Here is a 20,701-nt window from a genome sequence, read left to right on the forward strand (position 1 = left end):
AGATCTGAATGAGAATGGCGATGGTCAGGCAGGAAGGGAGCCTGAGGGCTGGAGCATGGAGAAACAGCCCTGAAGTACCCATCAGCCTAAGCACTCTCATTTTCTCCCACCCCCCAGCCCTTGATCTCTTCAGCAGCCTGGTACCAGAAAACCTAGAGCTACAGGATATGCTGGGCTCTGGCCCAAGGAATTAGAATTTATTCAAAGCCCTCTTGTGAGCAAACAACATGATCTTTTGTCAGTAAGAGACGTGGGAGAGTATGTCTAGCAAAATCACCCCTTTGCTTTTATTTCTCTGCTAAACGACCAGATAAAACCCAAATTACATAGGTCATTCCCTGAAATGCTAAATATATGTCTTCTCACACCTCCCACCTAATTATCCCATTCCTTTCACATTAAAAAGGTTAACAAGCTATTTTCCACTATTTTCTTCTGGAGTATCTTTTTGGTAGTTCAGCAGCTGCTTCACTGTAATGATGGAGTAGGGACCAATAAAGGCAGACAGCAATGCAAACTTCGTAATGAATGCAAGTACCTCGCCACCTGCTCTGAGAACACCTGCACAGGGTTTATACAAACATTATCTCTTTCAATAAGTACTCCAGGCAAGCAGCTGATATTATTTTCCTGTTTTACAGGTGAGGTAAGCAGAGCTTGGAGAGGCTGGATAGTGGGCGGTAGGGCCATACAGGAGCCAGGCCTCTGACTTCAGCTCTCATCTGCTCTCTGCTTCTTCACAGATGCCTCTCTCCAAACAAGACTAGTGACCCATGAAACCCTGCAAGGACATTGGATGAAGAGGCTAAGAGCATGGACTTTGATGCTAGCTCCAACTTACTAATGTGTGCTCTTTTCTTGTTATGGCTAAAATTTATTTATCTATTTATTTAAAAAATTTTTAAATTGAAGTATAGTTGATTTACAAAGCTGTGTTAGTTTCAGGTGTACAGCAAAGTGATTCAGTTATATATATACATTATATAATATATATATTCAGTTATACATATATATTCTTTTTCAGATTGTTTTCCCTTATAGTTTATTACAAAGTATTGAGTATAGTTTCCTGTGATATACAATAAGTCCTTGTTGGTTATCTATGTTATATATAGTTACATGTATATGTTAATCCCAAACTCCTAATTTATCCCTCTCTCCCTTTCCCCTTTGGTAACCATAAGTTTCTTTTCTATGTCTGTGCATCTGTTTCTATTTTGTAAATAAGTTCATTTGTATCATTTTTAAAGATTCCACATATAAGTGATATCACATGATATTTGTCTTTGTCTGACTTTCTTCACTTTGTATGATAATCTCTAGGTCCATCCATGTTGCTGCAAAATGGCGTTATTTCATTCTTTTTTATGGCTGACTAGTGTTCCATTGTATATATATACCACATCTTCTTTATCCATTCATCTGTTGATGGACATCTAGGTTGCTTCCATATCTAGCATAATGCCTAGCATGCTGCCTTATATTTATTAATTCTTCAATAAATAGTAGCTTTTCTTACGAGTTAGGTCTCTGATGAGTGGGCTGTATTGATCAGAGGAGATTGGAAGAGGCGAAAGACAACAAGGTTGGCTAGTTGACGTAGAAAGAGTTAAATCTGGAGATTTTGTGCAGGCCAGCCAGATGTCAAAGAGAAAGACGGACCTTGAGGAGGAACAAAGCACAAAACAGAAAGAGAAAACAGGTGTGCCCTTGAAATGTTTGACATTCTTTTAACTACCAAAGTGAGGGAGGCCAGACAGGTACCTCTCCTCTTTGAGGACACCCCCCAAATAACACCACTCTTCTCTGTCAGAGTTCCGAACCAATTGAGAAACAAACCAAAAGATATATTGGAGCCAGTTGACGACCTTTATGATCGTGATGATAAATTTTATACGTCAACTTGATTGGGCCATAAGGTGCCCAGACATTTGTACAGACATTAGTCTGGGTATATCTGTGGGGGTGTTTTTGGATGAGATTAACATTTGAATTGATAGACTGAGTAAAGCAGATTGCCTTCCTTAATGTAGGTGGGCCTCATCCAATCAGTTGAAGGCCTGATCAAAAAAAATAGGCTGACCCTCTTCCAAGTGAGAGACAATTTCCCCTGCTTGACTAGCTTCAAGCAAGGACATCGGTTTTCTTCCTTTCTTGGACTCAAATTGAAATCTTGGCTCTTCCTAGGTCTCTAACCTGCTGGCATTTGGACTGGAATTACACCATCAGCTCTTCTGGGTCCCCAGTTTTCCAAATGCAAATCTGGGGACTTGTCAGCCTCCATAATCACATGAGCCAATTCCTTATAATAAATCAATCTCTCTTCTAGATAGATAGATAGATAGGTCACCTATTAGTTCTGTTTATCTGGAGAATCCTAATGCAATTATTAATAAAGCTGAGGAGTGAGAACCAAATGGGCTGGCTAACTACCCCTTTCCAGGCTGGAACTTGAGACAACCCACCTGAGGGAAAGTTTCAGTCTTCAGAGAAGACACACTTATCTAGAGTGCAGGCTTATACTGGTCCTGAGTAAAGAGGAAGGAGAAAGGGAACAAATTCCCATGTCTATAACTTGGATATAATAGATTCACCAGTTAAGATGTGAACAAATGGCCATTATCCACTAACTGGGGAAGAATAAGTGGTGTTTAGGGAAAATTACAATGTTCCCTAGATTTTTGTTCAGCTCACTGTGCTTATCCATTAAGCCTGTGGTCGATCACGGATGTGGGCAGCAGAAAGAATATCTACTGATGCCATCTATGTGAGGCTGCATCCCCAAACCAAATATTCCTCCTCTGTGCAGTCTTCTGGGAGCAGAGCTGAGCAGCTCAGGTTTTGTAGAGAGCTCTGAAATAGGTCAGAACAGTGAACTAACTAGAGTCCACTCCAGCTCACAGTGTACGTGAAGCTGAGAGTTTCCTCTCTGTTCTATTACCCACCCCTAGTTATTTCATCCGTATTTCCTAACCGTCTATTAATTAGAGGTTCTGCATTGAGGTCTGATGACATCATTTACTTCTCCAATCGTAACATGCCAACACAAAGATACTCTGATGTTGAAAACAAACTCCATTCCGTTAGGAAATCCCCAGGGAAGAATGACAGCTCAAAAATTAAATTCCCAAGGAAATTAAAGTAAAATATTTTAAGTTAAAAACCCCAGTCATCATCCTCAATGTCCTGTGTGGCTCTGTCCTTGGCCAGGGTGTCTCAGTGCCTGAGCCAAGCAGGATTCTCGCGACACATGTAGTGGAGAGGGTGGCTCACAGGGCTGGGTGAAGTTCTATCAGCATCTCAGGGCACCTATCAATTCAATGCCAAGTGTCTGAGGTGCTTCTCCCCTACCTGATGCTTTATTTTAAAAGTTTTCAAATCTCAGAAAAGCTGGAGGAGAGAATAGTACAATGAACACTGGCATGCCCTTCCTTGCATTCACCAATTTTTTGCCAAATTTGTTCTCTTTCTCTCTCTCTCTCTCTCTCTCACACACACACACACACAATTTAAAAAATATTTACTGAATCATCTGAAAGTATTTTGAATATTTTCAAAAATATTTATAAAGTAATATCAGGTTATTGATTCAATATTATCAATAATATATAGTCCATATTAAATTTTCCCTAATTTCTCCTATGGTTTTTTTTTTTTTTTTGATCAAGAATCCAATCAAGGTTCCTATTAGGTGTGTCTTTTCAGTCTCCCTTTGTCTCACTGCCCTTTTGTTTTCATCTTTTGTGACATTGACAGTTTTGGGGAATCTCTCTCAGAATGGCCCACCTTCTGAATTTGTCTCCTCAAGTAGGTTCTGGGTTAGCTTTTTTGATAAGAGCACTCTGAAGGTGAGACTGGACTTCCCACTGCACCACATTAGAGATCACCAAGGGTCAGTGTCCCCCACTACCAGTGATGCCACATTTGATCACTTACTGAAGATTGGAGCTGCCAGATCTCTCAGTTGTAAAGGTACATTTCCCCTTTTGTACTGTGGGTGGTGATGCATTGAGACCCTGTGGATCTCTTGTTGCCTAGCAACCTCTTACCCAGTAATTTTAACAGCCATGGGTGATCCTTGCCTGAATCAATTGTTACCATGGGATTGCAAAGTGGTGATTTCCTAATGTCAACATTCCTTCTACATTTATTATTTGTTTTCTTCTGTAAATAAGAGATTTTGACTGCTCTTTTTTTTCCTTTGAGAATAATTATCTCATAAATTCTTTTAATGTGTTATCGTTTATTACTAGTAATATTATTTTTCATGCTCAAATTATCCCAAGGCAAACTCATAGATGATGTACCTTACTATTTGCTATATACTGAATGTTTGTGTCCCCTCCAAATTCATATGTTGAAACCTAATCCCCAATGTGATGGTATTAGGAGGTGAGGGTCTTTGGGAGGTGATTAGGTCATGAGGGCAGAGGACCATGAGGGCAGAAGATGGCTGAGACCGCAGCTTTTTGTTTTGTTTTGTTTTGTTTTTAGTAAACATATTTTTAATTCATTTTAATTAGATTTTAAGCTGCTTTTGTCTTTGGAGGCTTTTAAAAAGAAAACTGAGTTAGGTCCACTTCAATGTCCACTGATTTTCTTTTGTGAATCTTGTATGATGCTCGCAGGTTATATCGTAGCTCTGCAGTAATATCTATCTTGATTTTCCATTCTGCAGCTTTCTTTTGAATATGTTCTCTAGTTGAGGATTTGTGTAAAGAATATACTGCTGTTCTTGCCATTTCCAAAGCAGTCTTCAGAAAGGCCATATCTATCCCTTTTTTATTTTTGGTCCCATGGGAGGATTCATAATTACTGTATCAAATGACTTAGACATTCTGTTAGATTATGAGCACACATCACACTGAACCATGTCAACATTTGTTAACTCAAACTCTTCTACATTCCTATTAAATATTTCCAATGCATCTTCATCTATGTCGAATCCAACACACAGTCCCTCACAGGGGATTTTGCCCTTATAAAAGAGACCCCAGGGAGCTCCTTTGCCTCTTCTGCCATGTTGGGGACATGTCTAAGAACCAGGAAGCAGGCCCTCACCTGACACTAAATCTGCGGGCACCTTGATTGTGGACGTCTCAGCTTCCAGAACTGTAAGAAGTAAATTTCTGTTGCTTTTAAGCCACTCTGTCAATGGTATTTTTGTTATAGCAGCCTGAGCAGACTAAGACACTATTTAAAAGAATCCAGAGAGTTAATAGGACATGTCAGTGTATCATAGCACGGGTCCTAGACTTACTGACTTTAGAAAAGAAGCCAATCTCAAGGTCCTAAAACATTTATCCTAACAAAATTATGTCCCCAGAGACCAGCATTTAGCATTGCCAAAGAAACTGGTGTCTGAATCACAGAGGGTAAATGGAAAAGATCTTTTCACCATAATGAAATTGTTATAAAGTCTAGAGTCTGTAATTTTAACTAAAGTGGAAGAAATCTTAAGTTTTGTTTTGCTACTATGAATTCACCATGCTGGGAAAGGGATAGAATTCACCTAAGTGGTACCTTCCTTTTCCACTGAAGAATTTTTAAATTTCCTTTTTTTGAGCCTGGTGCTACCACCTTCTCAGAGCGGCATTGGGTATGAGCTTTGTTGGGTAATGTGGCCTCCATCACAGATGGTGAACAGATCTTTTCCTTTAGTCCTGAGCTGCTCTCGCTGTTGTCATCTCTCGATTTGCAGTTAGGCCTAAAAACCCTCCTTCTGGGGAATGCGCTCCCCTTGTCTGTCTTTGTGTTAGTTGCAGTGCTGTAGTGGAGACAAATGTCTCTCCTCTCGCTCTGTAAGGCAGCACGGGGATACAGCTCAGGCTCATATCTCTGGTGTCCTTGTTAAAAGACTCAGCTGAGGTTGGGTCAGCAGACCCAGCCCTTCCTACCTTGGCAAGGCCCTAACACCTAACAGCTTGAAAAGCTCTGTGACATACATGGAAGTCAGCTGCCTTGCACTGAAAGCAGAAAATATTGCCCTGGCTCCCAATATATCAAAGGCCTTGAATGAAAAGTTTCTGTTTTATGGCTGAAGCTTGGTCACAGCCACAGCTGTTCAAGAAAGCCAGTCTGTTGAAGGACAGTGGTCCCTTTTTCAAGGTTGCTGGCTTTGCTGGGGCCCTTGACTCTCACCTAGAAGATAGCCTGAAGGAGAAGCTCATGTGCTAACACACTGTGGGTGAGTATAATCCCAGGGAAGCGGAAGGGAGAGGGAATAGGAGGGAGGCTGGGAAAGAAGAACACATTTAAGATGTGTAGACCCAACTTGGCCACAGTTTTGCAATAGGTTGGTTGCTCGGTCACTCAAGGAGTCCTCGGAGAGGTCATATAAATAAAGCTTTTACATCTCTGAATGGTGCATTTAAGGAGGGGGCTGTGGAGAGGAGAAAAGGAGCAACAGTTATCCATTGCCTTCAATATCCCAAAGTTAACTTCCCTGCACATTTGCACTTCAGCCCAATAGGGGAGCCCCGGAGTGGAGGTGGAAGGTTCATGGAATGTGTGTGAGGGAGGTGTTGTCAAGTCATGCCCCCAAGTGCCATAAGGACCTGGAACCCTTGACTGGCAGAAGCAGCTGCCTGAATTCACAACCATGGGAATAGTGTAAGTCATGTCCAGGGCCACTGCACCCAGAATAGTCCAGTGCACTTGCTCACCATTGCTTAATGGTCAGTGTGTGTATCCCCAGCCCTACAGCCTTTGGTCAAAACCTCGTCTAAGTTCTAGTGACCTGCCACAAAACACCACAGCCTAAGACTTAAAGGTCCTGTCTCAAGTTCAGCAGCCAAAAGTCAACTCCAATACACTGTCATAAAAAACCACAGTAAAAAACCCATATGATCTCTGCCTGGTAAGCACCACCAAGGCATAGAGCCGTCTGCCCTGCTTCGAACAGAAGCTTCCAGCTCTTGCTATGCATTTTGCTCCCCTGAATTCTCTATTTTTGTTTCTCAGGGTTTGAAGCCTCCTATGCTAAACCTTGAGGTTGGGGTTGTGAAACTGTAAGTATCCCTCTATAGAGGCAGGTCTTTTAAAACTTAAGGCAGAGGGGAACACATGCTCCTGTGGGCTGCTCTTGGCTATGAGAAAAGAAGACAGAGGGGCTGGACCACTAGAGGCCAGGAGTGTGGTGCTAATGGAACTCCCTTCCCACGAAAGGAGTGGGGAATAGTGTGCTCTCTAACATCCCCAAACCCCAGGGCTCTTGTGTTAAGATTTCTTAAAAGCTCTCTCCCTGGGCTCTGCTCTCTACCTGAGGCTCAACAGTTCCCCTTGAGTGGTGAGATGAGGGGCTGTCTTCCCTTCTTTAAGCCATTATCTAGGAGTCCTGCCTTCCCCTGGCTGGAGTTGGGAGGGAGAGTAAAACACCCAGTGCCCCTCACCAGACCACCCATCTCCTCCATCACCCCTTTCAATGAACTCTGATCTCAGCTGATAGAGGAGGTGTGAGGAGCCAGGGGAGTACCCAAGCGTCGTGTGGCCACTTCTGAGTCAATCCTGTGGGATGTGTCCAGAAGCTCCTCTTCAGAACATGTGAGTTACTATCAACTGTTGAGCTCAGCTTTGGGGCTTAAGTGTTTTTCTGAGGGAAACAGGAAAAGTCCATTCAACACTGTTGCACATTCATTTATTCACTATGAATTGAGCATCTGTGATTCACCAGGCCCTGTGTTGTGTGTTGGGCGTGATGCGAGGATGAGGGGAGGGTTATAAAATAGAACTAACCATAACACTCAACCCTAGAGAGGCTTTAAGTAGTCCAGGGAGAGAAGCACGTGGGTGCACGCATACACACACGCGCACACACACTTTTGTAAGGACTACAAGAAACATAGATGCCAAAGGTTATAGAAACCTGTAGAGAGAAATGAGGCCTCACTGAGTATTGACATTTGAACTAAGTGTTGAAAGATGAGTGAGTTTGACAGGACAAAAAGGGGAAAGTTACTAGGAAAAAAGCCATGGCTGCTTGAAAGAAGGTGGTGCGTGTAGGAAATGAAAAGAGGTTCGCGTGGCAGGAGCACATGGTGCGTGTTCTTGTCTGTTAAAGGGGATATTGGGAGATGGAGCTGAAAGTGTAAGTTGGAACTAAATCATGAAGACCCTTGTGTCCAATGATAGAGCCTGAAGTCTGGATAATTGAAGGATTTCAAACAGAGGAATAAATAGAGCTGGTTTTTAGAAAGGTCATATGAGCAACTCTGTTGGGAGGTCCAGCTGGCAAATCTGTTGGGGATGGTTATGCAAAGAGAGAATCTGGAAGTTGGGAAACCAGTTTCGAGGCTATTACATAATCCTGGTGGTAGGTGATGAAGGCCTGTACTAAGGAAGTGGCAGTGGGAACTAAAAGGAGGATGTGATTTGAGAGATATTTCGAAATTAAAGTTGATGGGGAATTCCCTGGTGGTCCAGTGGTTAGGACTACAAGCTTCCACTGCAGGGGGCCCGTGTTTGATGCCTGGTGGTAGGGGAACTAGGATCCCGCATGCTGTGTGGTGCAGCTGAAAGAAAGAAAGAAAGAAAGAAAGAAAGAAAGAAAGAAAGAAAGAAAAGAAAGTTGACTGGATTGGCTTGGGTGACCAATTCAATGTAGAGACTCAGAGATGGCTATGCATATTCTGTCTTGGGTGACTGGGTAGAGTGCTATCTTCAAGTAGAAAAAGAAGAAGAAGAAGGAAAAGAGAGGGAGGGAGGGAGAGAGAGAGAGAGAAAAGAAGAAGAAGAAGGAGAAGAAGGGGGAGGGGGGAGAAGGAAGAGAGGAAGGAGTGGGAGGAGAGAAGGAAGGAAGGAAGAAAGAGAACACAGTAAGGAGAGCAAGTTTTGTGGGGACAACTGATTGGGTTTTATGTGGTGTTTTAGATATCTGCAGTTCATGCAAGTATCTTGTTCTTGTTTTGAACAATACACAGCATTCATCTCAAATTGACAGGTGGACCTCGTAGCAATGATTTTATTGGGATTATTAAAAACTCTAAGATTGAAGGACATGTATTGCACTTCTCTGGGTGGGTTAAGAGGGAGCAGGTAATGATATAGACAAATTTGTAGAGGTGATGTTTATTCATCAGGGGGATTTAATAGACATCCAATTCAACAACAGTTCATTGAGCACCAATTGAATGCCAGGCACCATGCTGGCTGCTTGGGCTTTCCTTTTAAGGAACTCTCAGTCTTGTTGGGGAAACACAAAAATGCACACATCTCTGTAGCAGAGGAGCCGTGTAAAGGAAAGAGCACCGTCCTGGGTACCAGGAGACCTGGGTTTAATTTAGTATGTGCTTTGCCACTAACTCGTTATTTAATTTTCAGCTAGTTGCTCTTCCTCTCTGGTTCTCAATTTCCAACCACAAAATTAAAGAAGTGGCTTAGATAAACTGTAAGTTCCCTCCAAACATCAACCATTAGTGATGCCATGTCTCACGGTATACAAGTGCTATGGGAGTCCAAAGACAGATCATTTCCAGTAGCAGCTGACATTTGACTTGGGGCTCAATGAATGAGCAGGATTCCAGCATATGCAAATGATGGAAAAGGCTGAGAGGAGGAAGTGCAGAGCGGCTATATTAGAAAATGGGGAAGATCACCCGGTGGGTGATTGAGTGTAGGGTGTGGAGCACAATGACCACGGAAAATGCTGGAGAGGGAAGTAGGTGGTGCTACGTGGAGAAGGGCCATGAATGCCCCGTCAAGGATTTTATTAATCCAGGCAATGTGGCTTGGAAATGACTCCCCCTGTACAATCCACTGGAGTGTGGAGATCAAGATGAGGTGTGATGGACATCATAAAAATGGATCAAAACATCCCATGGCTCAGAGGCGAGATAGATCAACTTTGAATGGAGAAAGCTAAGAGGTATATTTATTCACAGTGTATTCATTTCCTCTATGGGAAAGTGTGAGGCCTGAGGTGGGGAAACGAAGATGACGGCAGCTACTTTTTACTGACCCAGGGAGGCTGATGAAACCCAGCATGTTGCTGAGAAGTCCTCTTAGCAGCAGGATCTGATGGTGTTCTAGTGGAAGGATGGTGCAGGGAGCACGTGATCTACGTGAGTGGCCCCCATGGAGCTGGGCAGTGGGCAGCCAGAGCCCACGCTACTTCTTCATGGTCCTGGGCGCTCAGTATGCTCCTAGGGTCAGTAGCATTAGCATCACGTGGGAGCTTATTACAGACGCAGGATCTTAGCCTCCACCCAGACTCAGTGAATAAGAATCTGCATTTTAACAAGATCTCCAGGTTACCCATAAGCACTTTATTTTATTTTATTATTTTTTAAACATCTTTATTGGAGTATAATTGCTTTACAATATTTTGTTAGTTTCTGCTGTATAACAAAGTGAATCAGCTATATGTATACATATATCCCCATATCCCCTCCCTCTTGCATCTCCCTCCCACCCTCCCTACATAAGCACTTTAAAGTTTGAGAAGGCTTCCTGCTTTCTGAACACAGCTTTCCTCACTCAAACTCTTTCTCTTAGTTTATTTCCTACTCAGGGAAGAGAAAAGAGTACTTCCTGGATTTCCTAGGGAGCACACTGGATCAGATGCCAGTTTGAGGGTAGGAATACACCATAATGACCCATAATAGCTTCCTCATTAATTCATTCATTCATTCAATCAATCAAATAGTAATAGAGCACCTCCTATATTTCAATATGTATTCTATCTGCATCTCTGGTCCTCCTGGCCTTGACTGTCCTGGGTTACTTCTGGCAGGATGGGAAGGATCTAGGACCTAGGGTGTGAAATCCACTTACTTGGGCAGGAGAGAAGTTATCCTGGTGTCAGATTCTGAGCTTAGAGTTTCAGACAGACAGTGGGAGTGTGGAATGCAGTCCCATCATGGGGAGGTCCATGACGAGCCCAGTGTCCATGTCTCCAGGGGTGTGTGCTGTCCCACTTGGCAGAGCCCACTGTAGCCTTACCAGACTGACTGCAACTGAGAAAAGCACCCACTGAAAGCAGGTTATCCGTGGTAGAGTTTAGGTGCAGTCCTCATGGAGGAATGGTGGGGATGTGTATGGGAGTAGGACTCAGAATAGTGACCAAAGCTGAAGCTCATTAAGGAAGCCAGGCAACATCATGGGCCTTGGATTGGGAGCAACATGTCATTAAGAAAAAGACCACTGGGCCAGGGCTGTCACTTTGGAAATAGGCGGGAGTCCTGCGGGACCCTGTGTTCTGTTCAGACTAGGGTGTGGGCACTTGATGTACAGGTTGCTGGGTGTGGCCTTGGGTGGTTTAAATCGTCCCACTTTGATGTCCCTTCTCCCCCAAGGGTGGCTTTGGGTGCAGAGGCTGAGACAGCAATCGGGAGCTGCGTGGACTCATCTGTGAGGAGTGGATGCAGCCAAGAGCTGGGGCTTAGGGGCTGCGGCGTAAGCCCCCTTCACCTGGGAGTAGATGACACAGGAATCCTGGGGGAAGGAGCACATAGGTGAGGGCCAGAGGCCAGCAGGCCCGAAGTGGGAGAGTACACAGGTCACGGGACTCACCATGTTCTTGAGAAGCTCTGGGTCAGAGGCTGCTGTGGAAAGAAGGGAAGCATTCAGCTGTGAACTCAGAACTCTCTCCTTGCATCTGTGCCACCAGCCCAGCCACAGCCATCTCCATGGGGCTGCACTGAACCTTTCCTAAGAACCTCAACCTCACAGCTTCGAGCAACTCTCTCCTCAGCATCTCTCCACTCTTTGTTCCTCATCCTGAGCTCCCCAGGGACTCTCAAAAGAAAGAAATGTACTTTTTATCTTGTTCATGCTTTGATCATAGATTCATAGTGTATATTATGGAGAAGCAGCCTGGCCTGGAGCAGAGGCAGTGCAGTGGTTTAGAGCAGACTTCTGATCCAGACTACCTCAGACTGAGCTCCAGGTCAGCCGTGCCACTTCTGTGACCTTGGGCAAGTCACTCAATATCTCCTGCCTTGGTGTCTCATCTGTATGTTGGGAATAATAATACCTACCTGTAGGGTTATGTGTGTGTGTGTTTGATTTCTAACATCTGTTATGTGCTGAGCAGTTCCAATGTGCAGGTACACTTCTGAGGGTTATAAACAAACAAACTTTAAATATATGTGTGTGTGTATATATTTATGGCATATATATATATATATTTTTTCAATGTATTTATTTACAGTACTCTACTCAGAACTGTACCAGGCACATAGGAACTGCTCAACACGTGTTGATATGATAATAGAAGTTGTTATTATTATTATATTGTCTTAAACCTGGAATGAAATATGGCATTCATCAAGCAAGGCTTTCTCTTTTTGGCTTGGAATGAGCCTCAAGGCTCCCTGGAACTGCCCTGAGAAGCAGAGCTTGGCCTAAGGCTTGGACTCTAGAGACAGACTCTTCTGTGATTTGTTAGCTCTGTGACTTCAGGCTGGTCATTTAAGATCTCTCTGCCTCTGTTTTCTCATCTGTGAAATGGGGTAATAACAACACTCACATCAAAAGGGGTTGTAAGTGTGAATGAATTCATACATTTTAGAGGTGGGCCCCTGAACCAAGAATGGAACAAAATGGAGTTCATTTGATTTTATACAAGAAGAATAAAAAAACCAGAGAAGGAAGCAGAATGGCTAAAAATCACATGACAGTTTTTACAGAACAAAGTTAGAATAGCCCCAAAGGCTTTCCCTTTCCTGCTCTGAGAGGAGGAAACCAGGCTGGGATTCTTCACAGCTGACCATCTACCATGAGTGAGGACTAATGACACAGACAGACAACAAGCATATACTTGTCATAAAAGCTGCTTAAACTCTGCTGCTGTAATAGCATCTCCCCATCTACTTCCTCGTTTGATCCTTACAATAACCCTATGAGAGAGTATGATAGGCAGAATAATGTCTCCCACAAAGATGTCCATGTCCTGATACCTGGAACCTGTGAATATGTGACCTAAGATGGAGAAAGGGATTTTGCAGATGTGACTAAGATTAAGGACCTTCAAATGGCGAGATTATTTTAGATTATCCAGGTAGAATTTTAAGGAGAACTTTAAAATCTGAGAACTTTTTCTAGTTGTGGTCAAAGGGAGCACTGACTATGGAAGAAATGGTTAGAGAGGTGCCACTTGCTGGCTTTGAAGATGGAGGGATGGGACATGAGCCCCAGAAAGGAAAAGGGTGTCCTTTAGAAGCTGGAAAAGGCACGGGAATACATTCTCCCCTGGAGCTTCCAGAAAGGACCTCTGCTGACACTGATTTTAGCCCAGTGTAACCTGTGTTTTAGACTTCTGACCTACAGCACAGTAAGATAATAAACTTGTATTGTTTAAGCCCTCGTGGTCATTTGCCACAGCAGCAGTAGAAAACAGGTACAGGTAGGAAGGGAATGATAGACAGTCCTGTCTCATTTCACAGATGGGACACTGAAGCTCTGAGGGGCTGACTGCCCAGGGTGATGACTTTGTTACTCAAGTGATGCTGAGGCCATCTGTGGAGAATGGAGAAAGCAGCTCTGCACGGTGAGCTTGGGTTAATCGCAGCAGGGTAGGTGGGCACAAAGTAAGAAGCTCAGTGACCCAGCCTGAGGGGCAGTTCTGTGTCTGGTTGGCCCAGACCCACTGAAGGGGTGGAGACTGAGCCACACATAGCAATAGACCGCCCAAATCAAGGGTCCTTAGGTCTTACCTGCCTGTTTGTTCTCCGCCTTCACGCTCCGGACTTCCGAGTACACCACATCTCCTCCGTTAGGATTTACTTGGAGAGAAGTTGAAGTTTGAGAGGACTCTAAGGTTCTTGCCCCTTGTCTTGCTACTTCCTCCTCTCCCAGATAGAGTTTGTTCTCTGGAGGGAGCAGGGCCCTCCGGGCCTCTGTACCATCCCTTCCTCATTTCTTGTCCCACCACTTCCTGGACCAACCCTGGGGTCCCTGCCCAAATGGAGGGTCCTCAGTCCTCACCATTGCTGTACACTGGTTGCAGTTCTATCCAGCTTGGTACATTGTAGTAGGTGGGCTCTTGGGAGTCTGAAGCTGATGGGTTCCTGTAAGGTAGAAGCATTGATGTTTCCCAGAAATCCTGATGAAGTAGCTATAAGGATCATTCCCTGTTAGTGAGTCTTTACCACAGGATAGTTGCCAAGCCTGGAAACATAGATGAGCATATAACAAATGGTCTATTGTTATGGACTATTATATTATAAATCATAATATTAATCCAGACTTTACTGCCACCTAGTATGTCACTGTGCTAGTGCCTATAACAATATTAAGTTGATGCTATTATTATCTCTGTTTTTTAGATGGAAAAAATGGAGGTTCTGAGAGGTAAAATGACTTACTCAAGACTATGTAACTAGAAAGGGAAAGAGCCAGGAGCCATTCAAACCTGGCTCCAAGGTCTACACTCCCAGAGAGATCAGTATCTGAGTGAAATCCATAATTAGAAAGGCTCAAATGGGAATACCTTGGTGGTCCAGAAGTTAGGACTTGGTGCTTTCACTAAGAAGGGCTTGGGTTCAGTCCCTTGTGGGGGAACTAAGATCCTGCAACTTTGCAGCATGGCCAAACAAACAAACAAACAAAAAGGCTCAGAGGAACTCAGGATGGTTTGGATGCTGCTACCATAAGCTTGCCCAGGGATAGTTTGTGAGCTGTGGTGTGACTCTTAAAGTCAGTCTTTGGAATCCAAGACGGCAGCCCCTTCTTCACAGGCACCACCTCCTGTTAGCAGAGAGGTCTCTCGGGGTGGCCAAGTTGCGTGACTCCATCTTCTTGGCTGTCATCACAACAGGTGTTGGTTAGGTTGGGTTGGCCACGACCAGAGCTTTCCAGGCTGATTAAGCTAAGACCATCTTAGGAAACGGATGGATTCAGTGGTCATAGTGTCACTCAAACAACCAAGGCAACATTGGACCAAGGATGTAAGTTAATAAATAAAAAGCAATTAACACTTGCTGCAAGAAAAAGGCCTATTTAGCTAAGCTGATGGGTGAGAAGGTCCTGGGAATTGAGATATCCCAAGGGAGGTGGCAACATGAAATTGGCACAACCCATCTCAGTGACATGAAGCAGTGACCATGCTCTCAGCAGTAACCAGATTCAATTCCATTTTCATACTTGGTGGGCATTTCATTAACCATACGGCAATATAGGCAGGTCTTACCTGGAGGAGTCAAATGTAGGCTTTCCTCCTGCAAAGGAAAGCAGAGAGACATTGAGTCCAGGAGAAGGAAGACTTCACAAGGAGCACAGCTCATAGGAGGCTCACCTAGAACCTTCCAGGAGTCACTGTCTCTAAGATGTGAACCCTCCTTTGCTATGTCCAAGGGAGGTGGCAGATTGGGCAAAAACTACTGATCCTGGATTCCAGAGGGGTATAGTTATAATACAAAAGGGTAGCCCACAATCCGTAATCTTTTAACGTGGAGTTTGTGAAGAACAATGGTCAATAGCTGAATGTGGGAAAATAGACTTGATCGGCTATGAAAGTACCATACATTTACAAAATCAGTAAGTTATCAAATTCCATTTGGTTTCTGTTCTCACTACTATTTCTCAGAGTTTTTCTTCTCCTCTTCCGTTCCTTGGGGGTCTTGCAAGGGTAGAGAGGGAAATGCACTGTAATTTGTCATGTCAGATAAACTACATCTTGTGAAGACATCTTACACCCAATAGGGCTGTTCTGGAAACTTTGCATTTGATGAAGACAAATTCTGGAGGAACTAGAGGGGAATGTAGGAGCTGTGGAATTGTGCAGAAAGGAGGTGTTGAGAGCTTGGGGGTGGTTCCAAAGGCAGCATGAGCCTGAGGGAATGGAGATGGGAAGGACAGGGACTCAAGCAAAGGTTAACCAGGGAGTTACTCACCTGCTTTCCTCGGGAGCCAGCAGTAGAACAACAGTGCCACGGCAGCGAGACCCATCACGCTGAGCAGCCCCCCGGTGACACCGGTGGCAACAGGGCCACTTCTGCTCCCTGTCAGCCCTGAGGGGGAGACCCCAGGCATGAGCCAGAGGGAGAGGCTTGTGGTCTTGAACTGCCCTGATCCCTGGAGCTGATGCCTGGGAGAGAGGATGAACTGAGGGGACCAGGACTCCTGAGGCTAATCAGGTGCAGGTGTGGCACAGGGGATGGCACTTCTCTTGGTGGGGAAGCTCATGTCTGTGGCTGATGCAAGGGTTGAGGGTCAGGATGGATGATGCTAGCTGAAGAGTATTAAATTCAGTGGTCTTCTTTAGCCCCCTTTCCCACCCAAATGACAAGCCTTCAGAAACACTTAATGAAAATAACAGTTTGGAGAACATCTAGCTTTGTGTACCTGTCCCTGAGAAACACTGTCCTGGTCAGGCATCACAAGGATTATCAGAGTATCCTAGGAGGAAATCTTTTGGCCACATCTGTGGCCTGAGAATAGGAAACTTACCTGTGATGGAAAGTGTCACTGCCTCACTGCACTGGGGACCCAGGCCATTGTCGGCCTCACAGGAGTAGGTTCCAGAATGATTTGCAGTCAGTGAGAGGTTGAGGGACACTCCTTGTCCAGAGTGGGATATGCTGCTCTCCAGGGTGACATTCTTGTGATAAAACCGGTACAGGATCGGGGGAGAGCCTCTCTGGGCCTCACAATGAAGCTCCACCACATCCCCCACCACAGCCTGGGCCCTGGGGGTCCTGAGGGTGAGGATAGGGTGAGACACTGGAACTGAGGGAAAACAAAAAGTCAATAGAAGTTCCTACTTCTAACATACTCAGAAAGGAACAAAAAATAATATAAACAAATAATAAAAGTCATATCTCAATCAAGGAAAATATATTGAAACACATATGACAAGCAAAGTTAATGACCTGAATCTACAAATAGCTTTCAATGCACAAAAATATCCAACAGAAAAGTGTGAAAAGTGTATGAATCACTAAAAACTTCAAATAGCCAATAAATATATAAAGATAACATCTTTGTTACTAATTAAGTATATACAAATAAAAACACCCATCAGACTGGCAAAGCTTAAAAAGGCAGATAATACTGATGGGGTTGTGGATTAAGAGGCACCCTGATATGCTCTCGGTGGGAATGCAAATTTGAGACACTTCCTTGAATGGTGATTTGGAAATATATATCTAATTTAAAATGCACATAAACTTTCACCCAGCAAATCTACTTCTAAGACTATTTCCTTTAGGGCTACTAACATAAGTTATGTAAAAAATGGCCAACAGACACGTGAAAAGATGCTCAATATGGGTAATTATTAGAGAAATGCAAATCAAAACTACAGTGAGGTATCACCTCACACCAGTCAGAATGGCCATCATTAAAAAGTCAACAAGTTTGGTACTGTGCTGTGTTTACTTATTGTATACAGTTCATACTTCATAGAAACTGTTATTTTATTGCTTTTGAATAAATTTTATATTTTGAATAAAAAAAAAGTCAACAGGACTGAGACATTCAAGATGGCGGAGGAGTAAGACGTGGAGATCACCTTCCTCCCCACAAATACATCAGAAAAACAACTACATGTGGAACAACTCTTTTTTTTTTTTTTTTTTTATTCCCAAATTTCAGCCATTTATTTTTTTTTCATCTTTTAATTCCTATGGGGTTCATCAATTCTTTATCAGTTAACATTCTCATTGACAAAGACCAATTTATATTAACTATAGTTATATATAACATATCAAGGGAGTACATGGGAAAATCAGAACATAAAACTTCATCAGCTAAATAGAGTTCAACTCAGTTTGCTGTTATGGAGACAAACAAGATAAATACATTGAAGCATAAACAAAATATTACGCTCAGAATAACAGCATTCCGGAAGAAAACGGAAAGCTGAAGATACAATAAAGGTCTCTAATTTACAGTATGTATAATTATATAATTTATTAAAATCAACACAATTCATGTACAAAATATTAACATGGCAGCCATTACGTTTGTTAAGCACTTCAAATACTGAAATGTTAAAACAGTAAAGCTACACTAAGCAACTTCTGCATCAAGGGATCTAATCTAGCTCACTAGTTCAGGCTGAACATTCACTCTCCGAAGTATTTCTTCAGGCATGCAAAAAACAGGGCTAACAGGTTTAATCTGTTCTTCTCCCAAAAGTGACAATCCAGCAATTCCAAATAGAGTATGAAAAGGATCTACCATATCTCCTGGCCTGTCCGCAAATCCTCCCGTTTCTTCATCTTGACATGCTAAAATGAAACTGCGCAGTTTCTCTCTGTCAATCCAATGAAGCCTTCCAATTATCTTTAGGGAAGCCAACACCCACCAAGAATAGCATACATCTGGTAACTTCTCTGGCCTTCCATTGAGTCCACCTGATGGAAGCTGTCGTTCACAAAGCCACCAACCAAGTAAATCAGAATTTACTCGATGCAACTGACTAGTAATAGCCAGGAATCCTGTGCAACAATAGATCTGCCCAGCATGGGATTCAGAACCTGGCCTGCAACCAAATCCACCATCAAAGTTCATACATGATAAAACAAATTCGATTGCCTTTTCCACATTAATAGCATCCAGCTTCCCCAATAGAGCCAAAGTTGCCACCGCACAAAAAGAGAATCTTGTATCGATTTCTCCCTATTATATAAAAGTAGATTTTCACATCCCATGAAGCAGCTGGTCTCTCCTGCCTGCGCTGTATTCAGCCCTTATCTTTTAGACTGGCCCCCTCTGTTCCAGTACTCCTGTATGCTGATATAACTAGCACAGTGCATGCTGGAACTTCCAGCAGACCATTAACTCCAGTTAGACCAGCTGCTTAGTGGGACCCCAAATATCTCCAGCAAAAGAACCATCTTCTTTCTGTAGACTCTGAACATATTCCACAACTTTATTTACATCAATAACATTAATACTATCATAGAGAGTAAGAATCTGCACAGCACTAAGAGTGTACAAAAGATGAGGATCATGTCCAAGACTAGCACTTATTCCACCACACTCGTGTTGACAAGACTTAATAAATGTCAGAATTTCTTCTCTATTCATGCGATGTAGCTGTCCCATGAGATCCATAACAGTCAGACCCCAATAGATGCCACTCATTCTCAAATATTCAGACATACAGTATTCGTAATCATCTTTCTTTGAGCCATACGATGCTATATAATCTGCATGCTTCTCCACTAATAGGGTGTCGGGTGCATCTGACTTGATAATAACATCCTTCTGCGGTGTGCCCATGTCTGAGAGCGAAAAGAGCTGTGGAACAACTCTTACAGAACACCAACTGAATGCTGGCAGAAGACCTCAGACTTCCCAAAAGTATGGCTGACAGGGTTTTGGTGTTCCATCCGGGTGTCAGGCCTGTGCCCCTGAGGTGGGAGGGCAAAGTTTACGACATTGGTCCACCAGAGACTTCTCGGCTCCACGTAATAACAAATGGCAAATGTTCTCCCAGAGAGCACCATCTCAACGCTAAGACCCAGCTCCACTCAATGACCAGCAAGCTACAGTGCTGGACACCCTATGCCAAACAACTCACAAGACAGGAAAACAACCCCACCCATTAGCAGAGAGGCTGCCTAAAATCATAATAAGTTCACAGACACCCCAAAACAAACCACCAGATGCAGTCTTGCCCCCCAGAAAGACAAGATTCAGCCTCACTGACCAAAACACAGGCACCAGTCCCCTCCACCTGGAAGCCTACACAACCCACTGAACCAACCTTAGCCACTGGGGGCAGACACCAAAAGCAACGGGAACTATGAACCTGCAGCCTGAGAAAAGGAGACCCCAAACACAGTAAGTTAAGCAAAATGAGAAGACAGAGAAACAAAAAGCAGATGAAGGAGCAAGGTAAAAACGACCAGACCAAACAAATGAAGAGGAAATAGGCAGTCTACCTGAAAAAGAATTCAGAGTAATGATAGTAAAGATGATCCAAAATCTTGGAAATAGAATGGAGAAAATACAAGAAACATTTAAGAAGGACCTAGAAGAACTAAAGAACAAACAAACAATGATGACCAACAAAATAAATGAAATTAAAAATTCTCTTGAAGGAATCAATAGCAGAATAACTGAGGCAGAAGAACGGATAAGTAACCTGGAAGATAAAATAGTGGAAGTAACTACCACAGAGCAGAATAAAGAAAAAAGAATGAAAAGAATTGAGGACAGTCTCAGAGACATCTGGGCCAACATTAAACGCAACAACATTCAAATTGTAGGGGTCCCAGAAGAAGAAGAGAAAAAAAAAAGGGACTGAGAAAATATTTGAAGAGATTATAGTTGAAAACTTCCCTAATATGGGAAAGGAAATAGTCAATCAAGTGCAGGAAGGGCAGAGAGTCCCATACAGGATAAATCCAAGGAGAAACATGCCAAGACACATATTAATCAAACTATCAAAAATTAAATACAGAGAAAAAATATTAAAGGCAGCAAGGGAGAAGCAACAAATAACATACAAAGACATCCCCATAAAGTTAACAGCTGATCTTTCAGCAGAAACTCTGCAAGGCAGAAGGGAGGGGCAGGACATATTTAAAGTGTTGAAAGGGAAAAACCTACAACCAAGATTACTCTACCCAGCAAGGATCTCATTCAGATTCGACAGAGAAATTAAAACCTTTACAGACAAGCAAAAGCTAAGAGAATTCAGCACCACAAAACCAGCTTTACAAGAAATGCTAAAGGAATTTCTCTAGACAGGAAACAGAAGGCAAGGAAAAGACCTACAAAAACAAACCCAAAATAATTAAGAAAATGG

General features: G+C 43.2%; 2 protein-coding genes across 2 annotated transcripts in view; both read right to left on the reverse strand.

The window, feature by feature from the left end:
- Positions 1–11,340: 11,340 nt before the first annotated feature.
- The window catches only part of FCRL5 (Fc receptor like 5), a 47,194-nt gene continuing 37,833 nt past the window's right edge, over positions 11,341–20,701 (reverse strand). Inside the window, exons 11-17 of the mRNA XM_068537590.1 lie at positions 16,387–16,665; positions 15,831–15,947; positions 15,128–15,155; positions 13,924–14,006; positions 13,653–13,721; positions 11,509–11,540; positions 11,341–11,430 (exon numbers count right to left, since the gene is read on the reverse strand). Of these exons, the coding sequence (XP_068393691.1) occupies positions 11,341–11,430; positions 11,509–11,540; positions 13,653–13,721; positions 13,924–14,006; positions 15,128–15,155; positions 15,831–15,947; positions 16,387–16,665 (698 nt within the window). The remainder of the gene's footprint in view (positions 11,431–11,508; positions 11,541–13,652; positions 13,722–13,923; positions 14,007–15,127; positions 15,156–15,830; positions 15,948–16,386; positions 16,666–20,701) is intronic.
- LOC137762752 (geranylgeranyl transferase type-2 subunit beta) lies at positions 17,836–19,179 on the reverse strand. The gene is made up of 2 exons (XM_068541068.1): positions 18,736–19,179; positions 17,836–18,561 (listed from the first exon to the last, which is right to left on the reverse strand). The coding sequence occupies exons 1-2, from the start codon at positions 19,165–19,167 to the stop codon at positions 17,980–17,982; spliced, it is 1,014 nt and encodes a 337-aa protein (XP_068397169.1). The 5' UTR covers positions 19,168–19,179; the 3' UTR covers positions 17,836–17,979.

Source organism: Eschrichtius robustus, chromosome 3 (genome assembly GCF_028021215.1).
Source record: "Eschrichtius robustus isolate mEscRob2 chromosome 3, mEscRob2.pri, whole genome shotgun sequence".
Taxonomy (NCBI): domain Eukaryota; kingdom Metazoa; phylum Chordata; class Mammalia; order Artiodactyla; family Eschrichtiidae; genus Eschrichtius; species Eschrichtius robustus.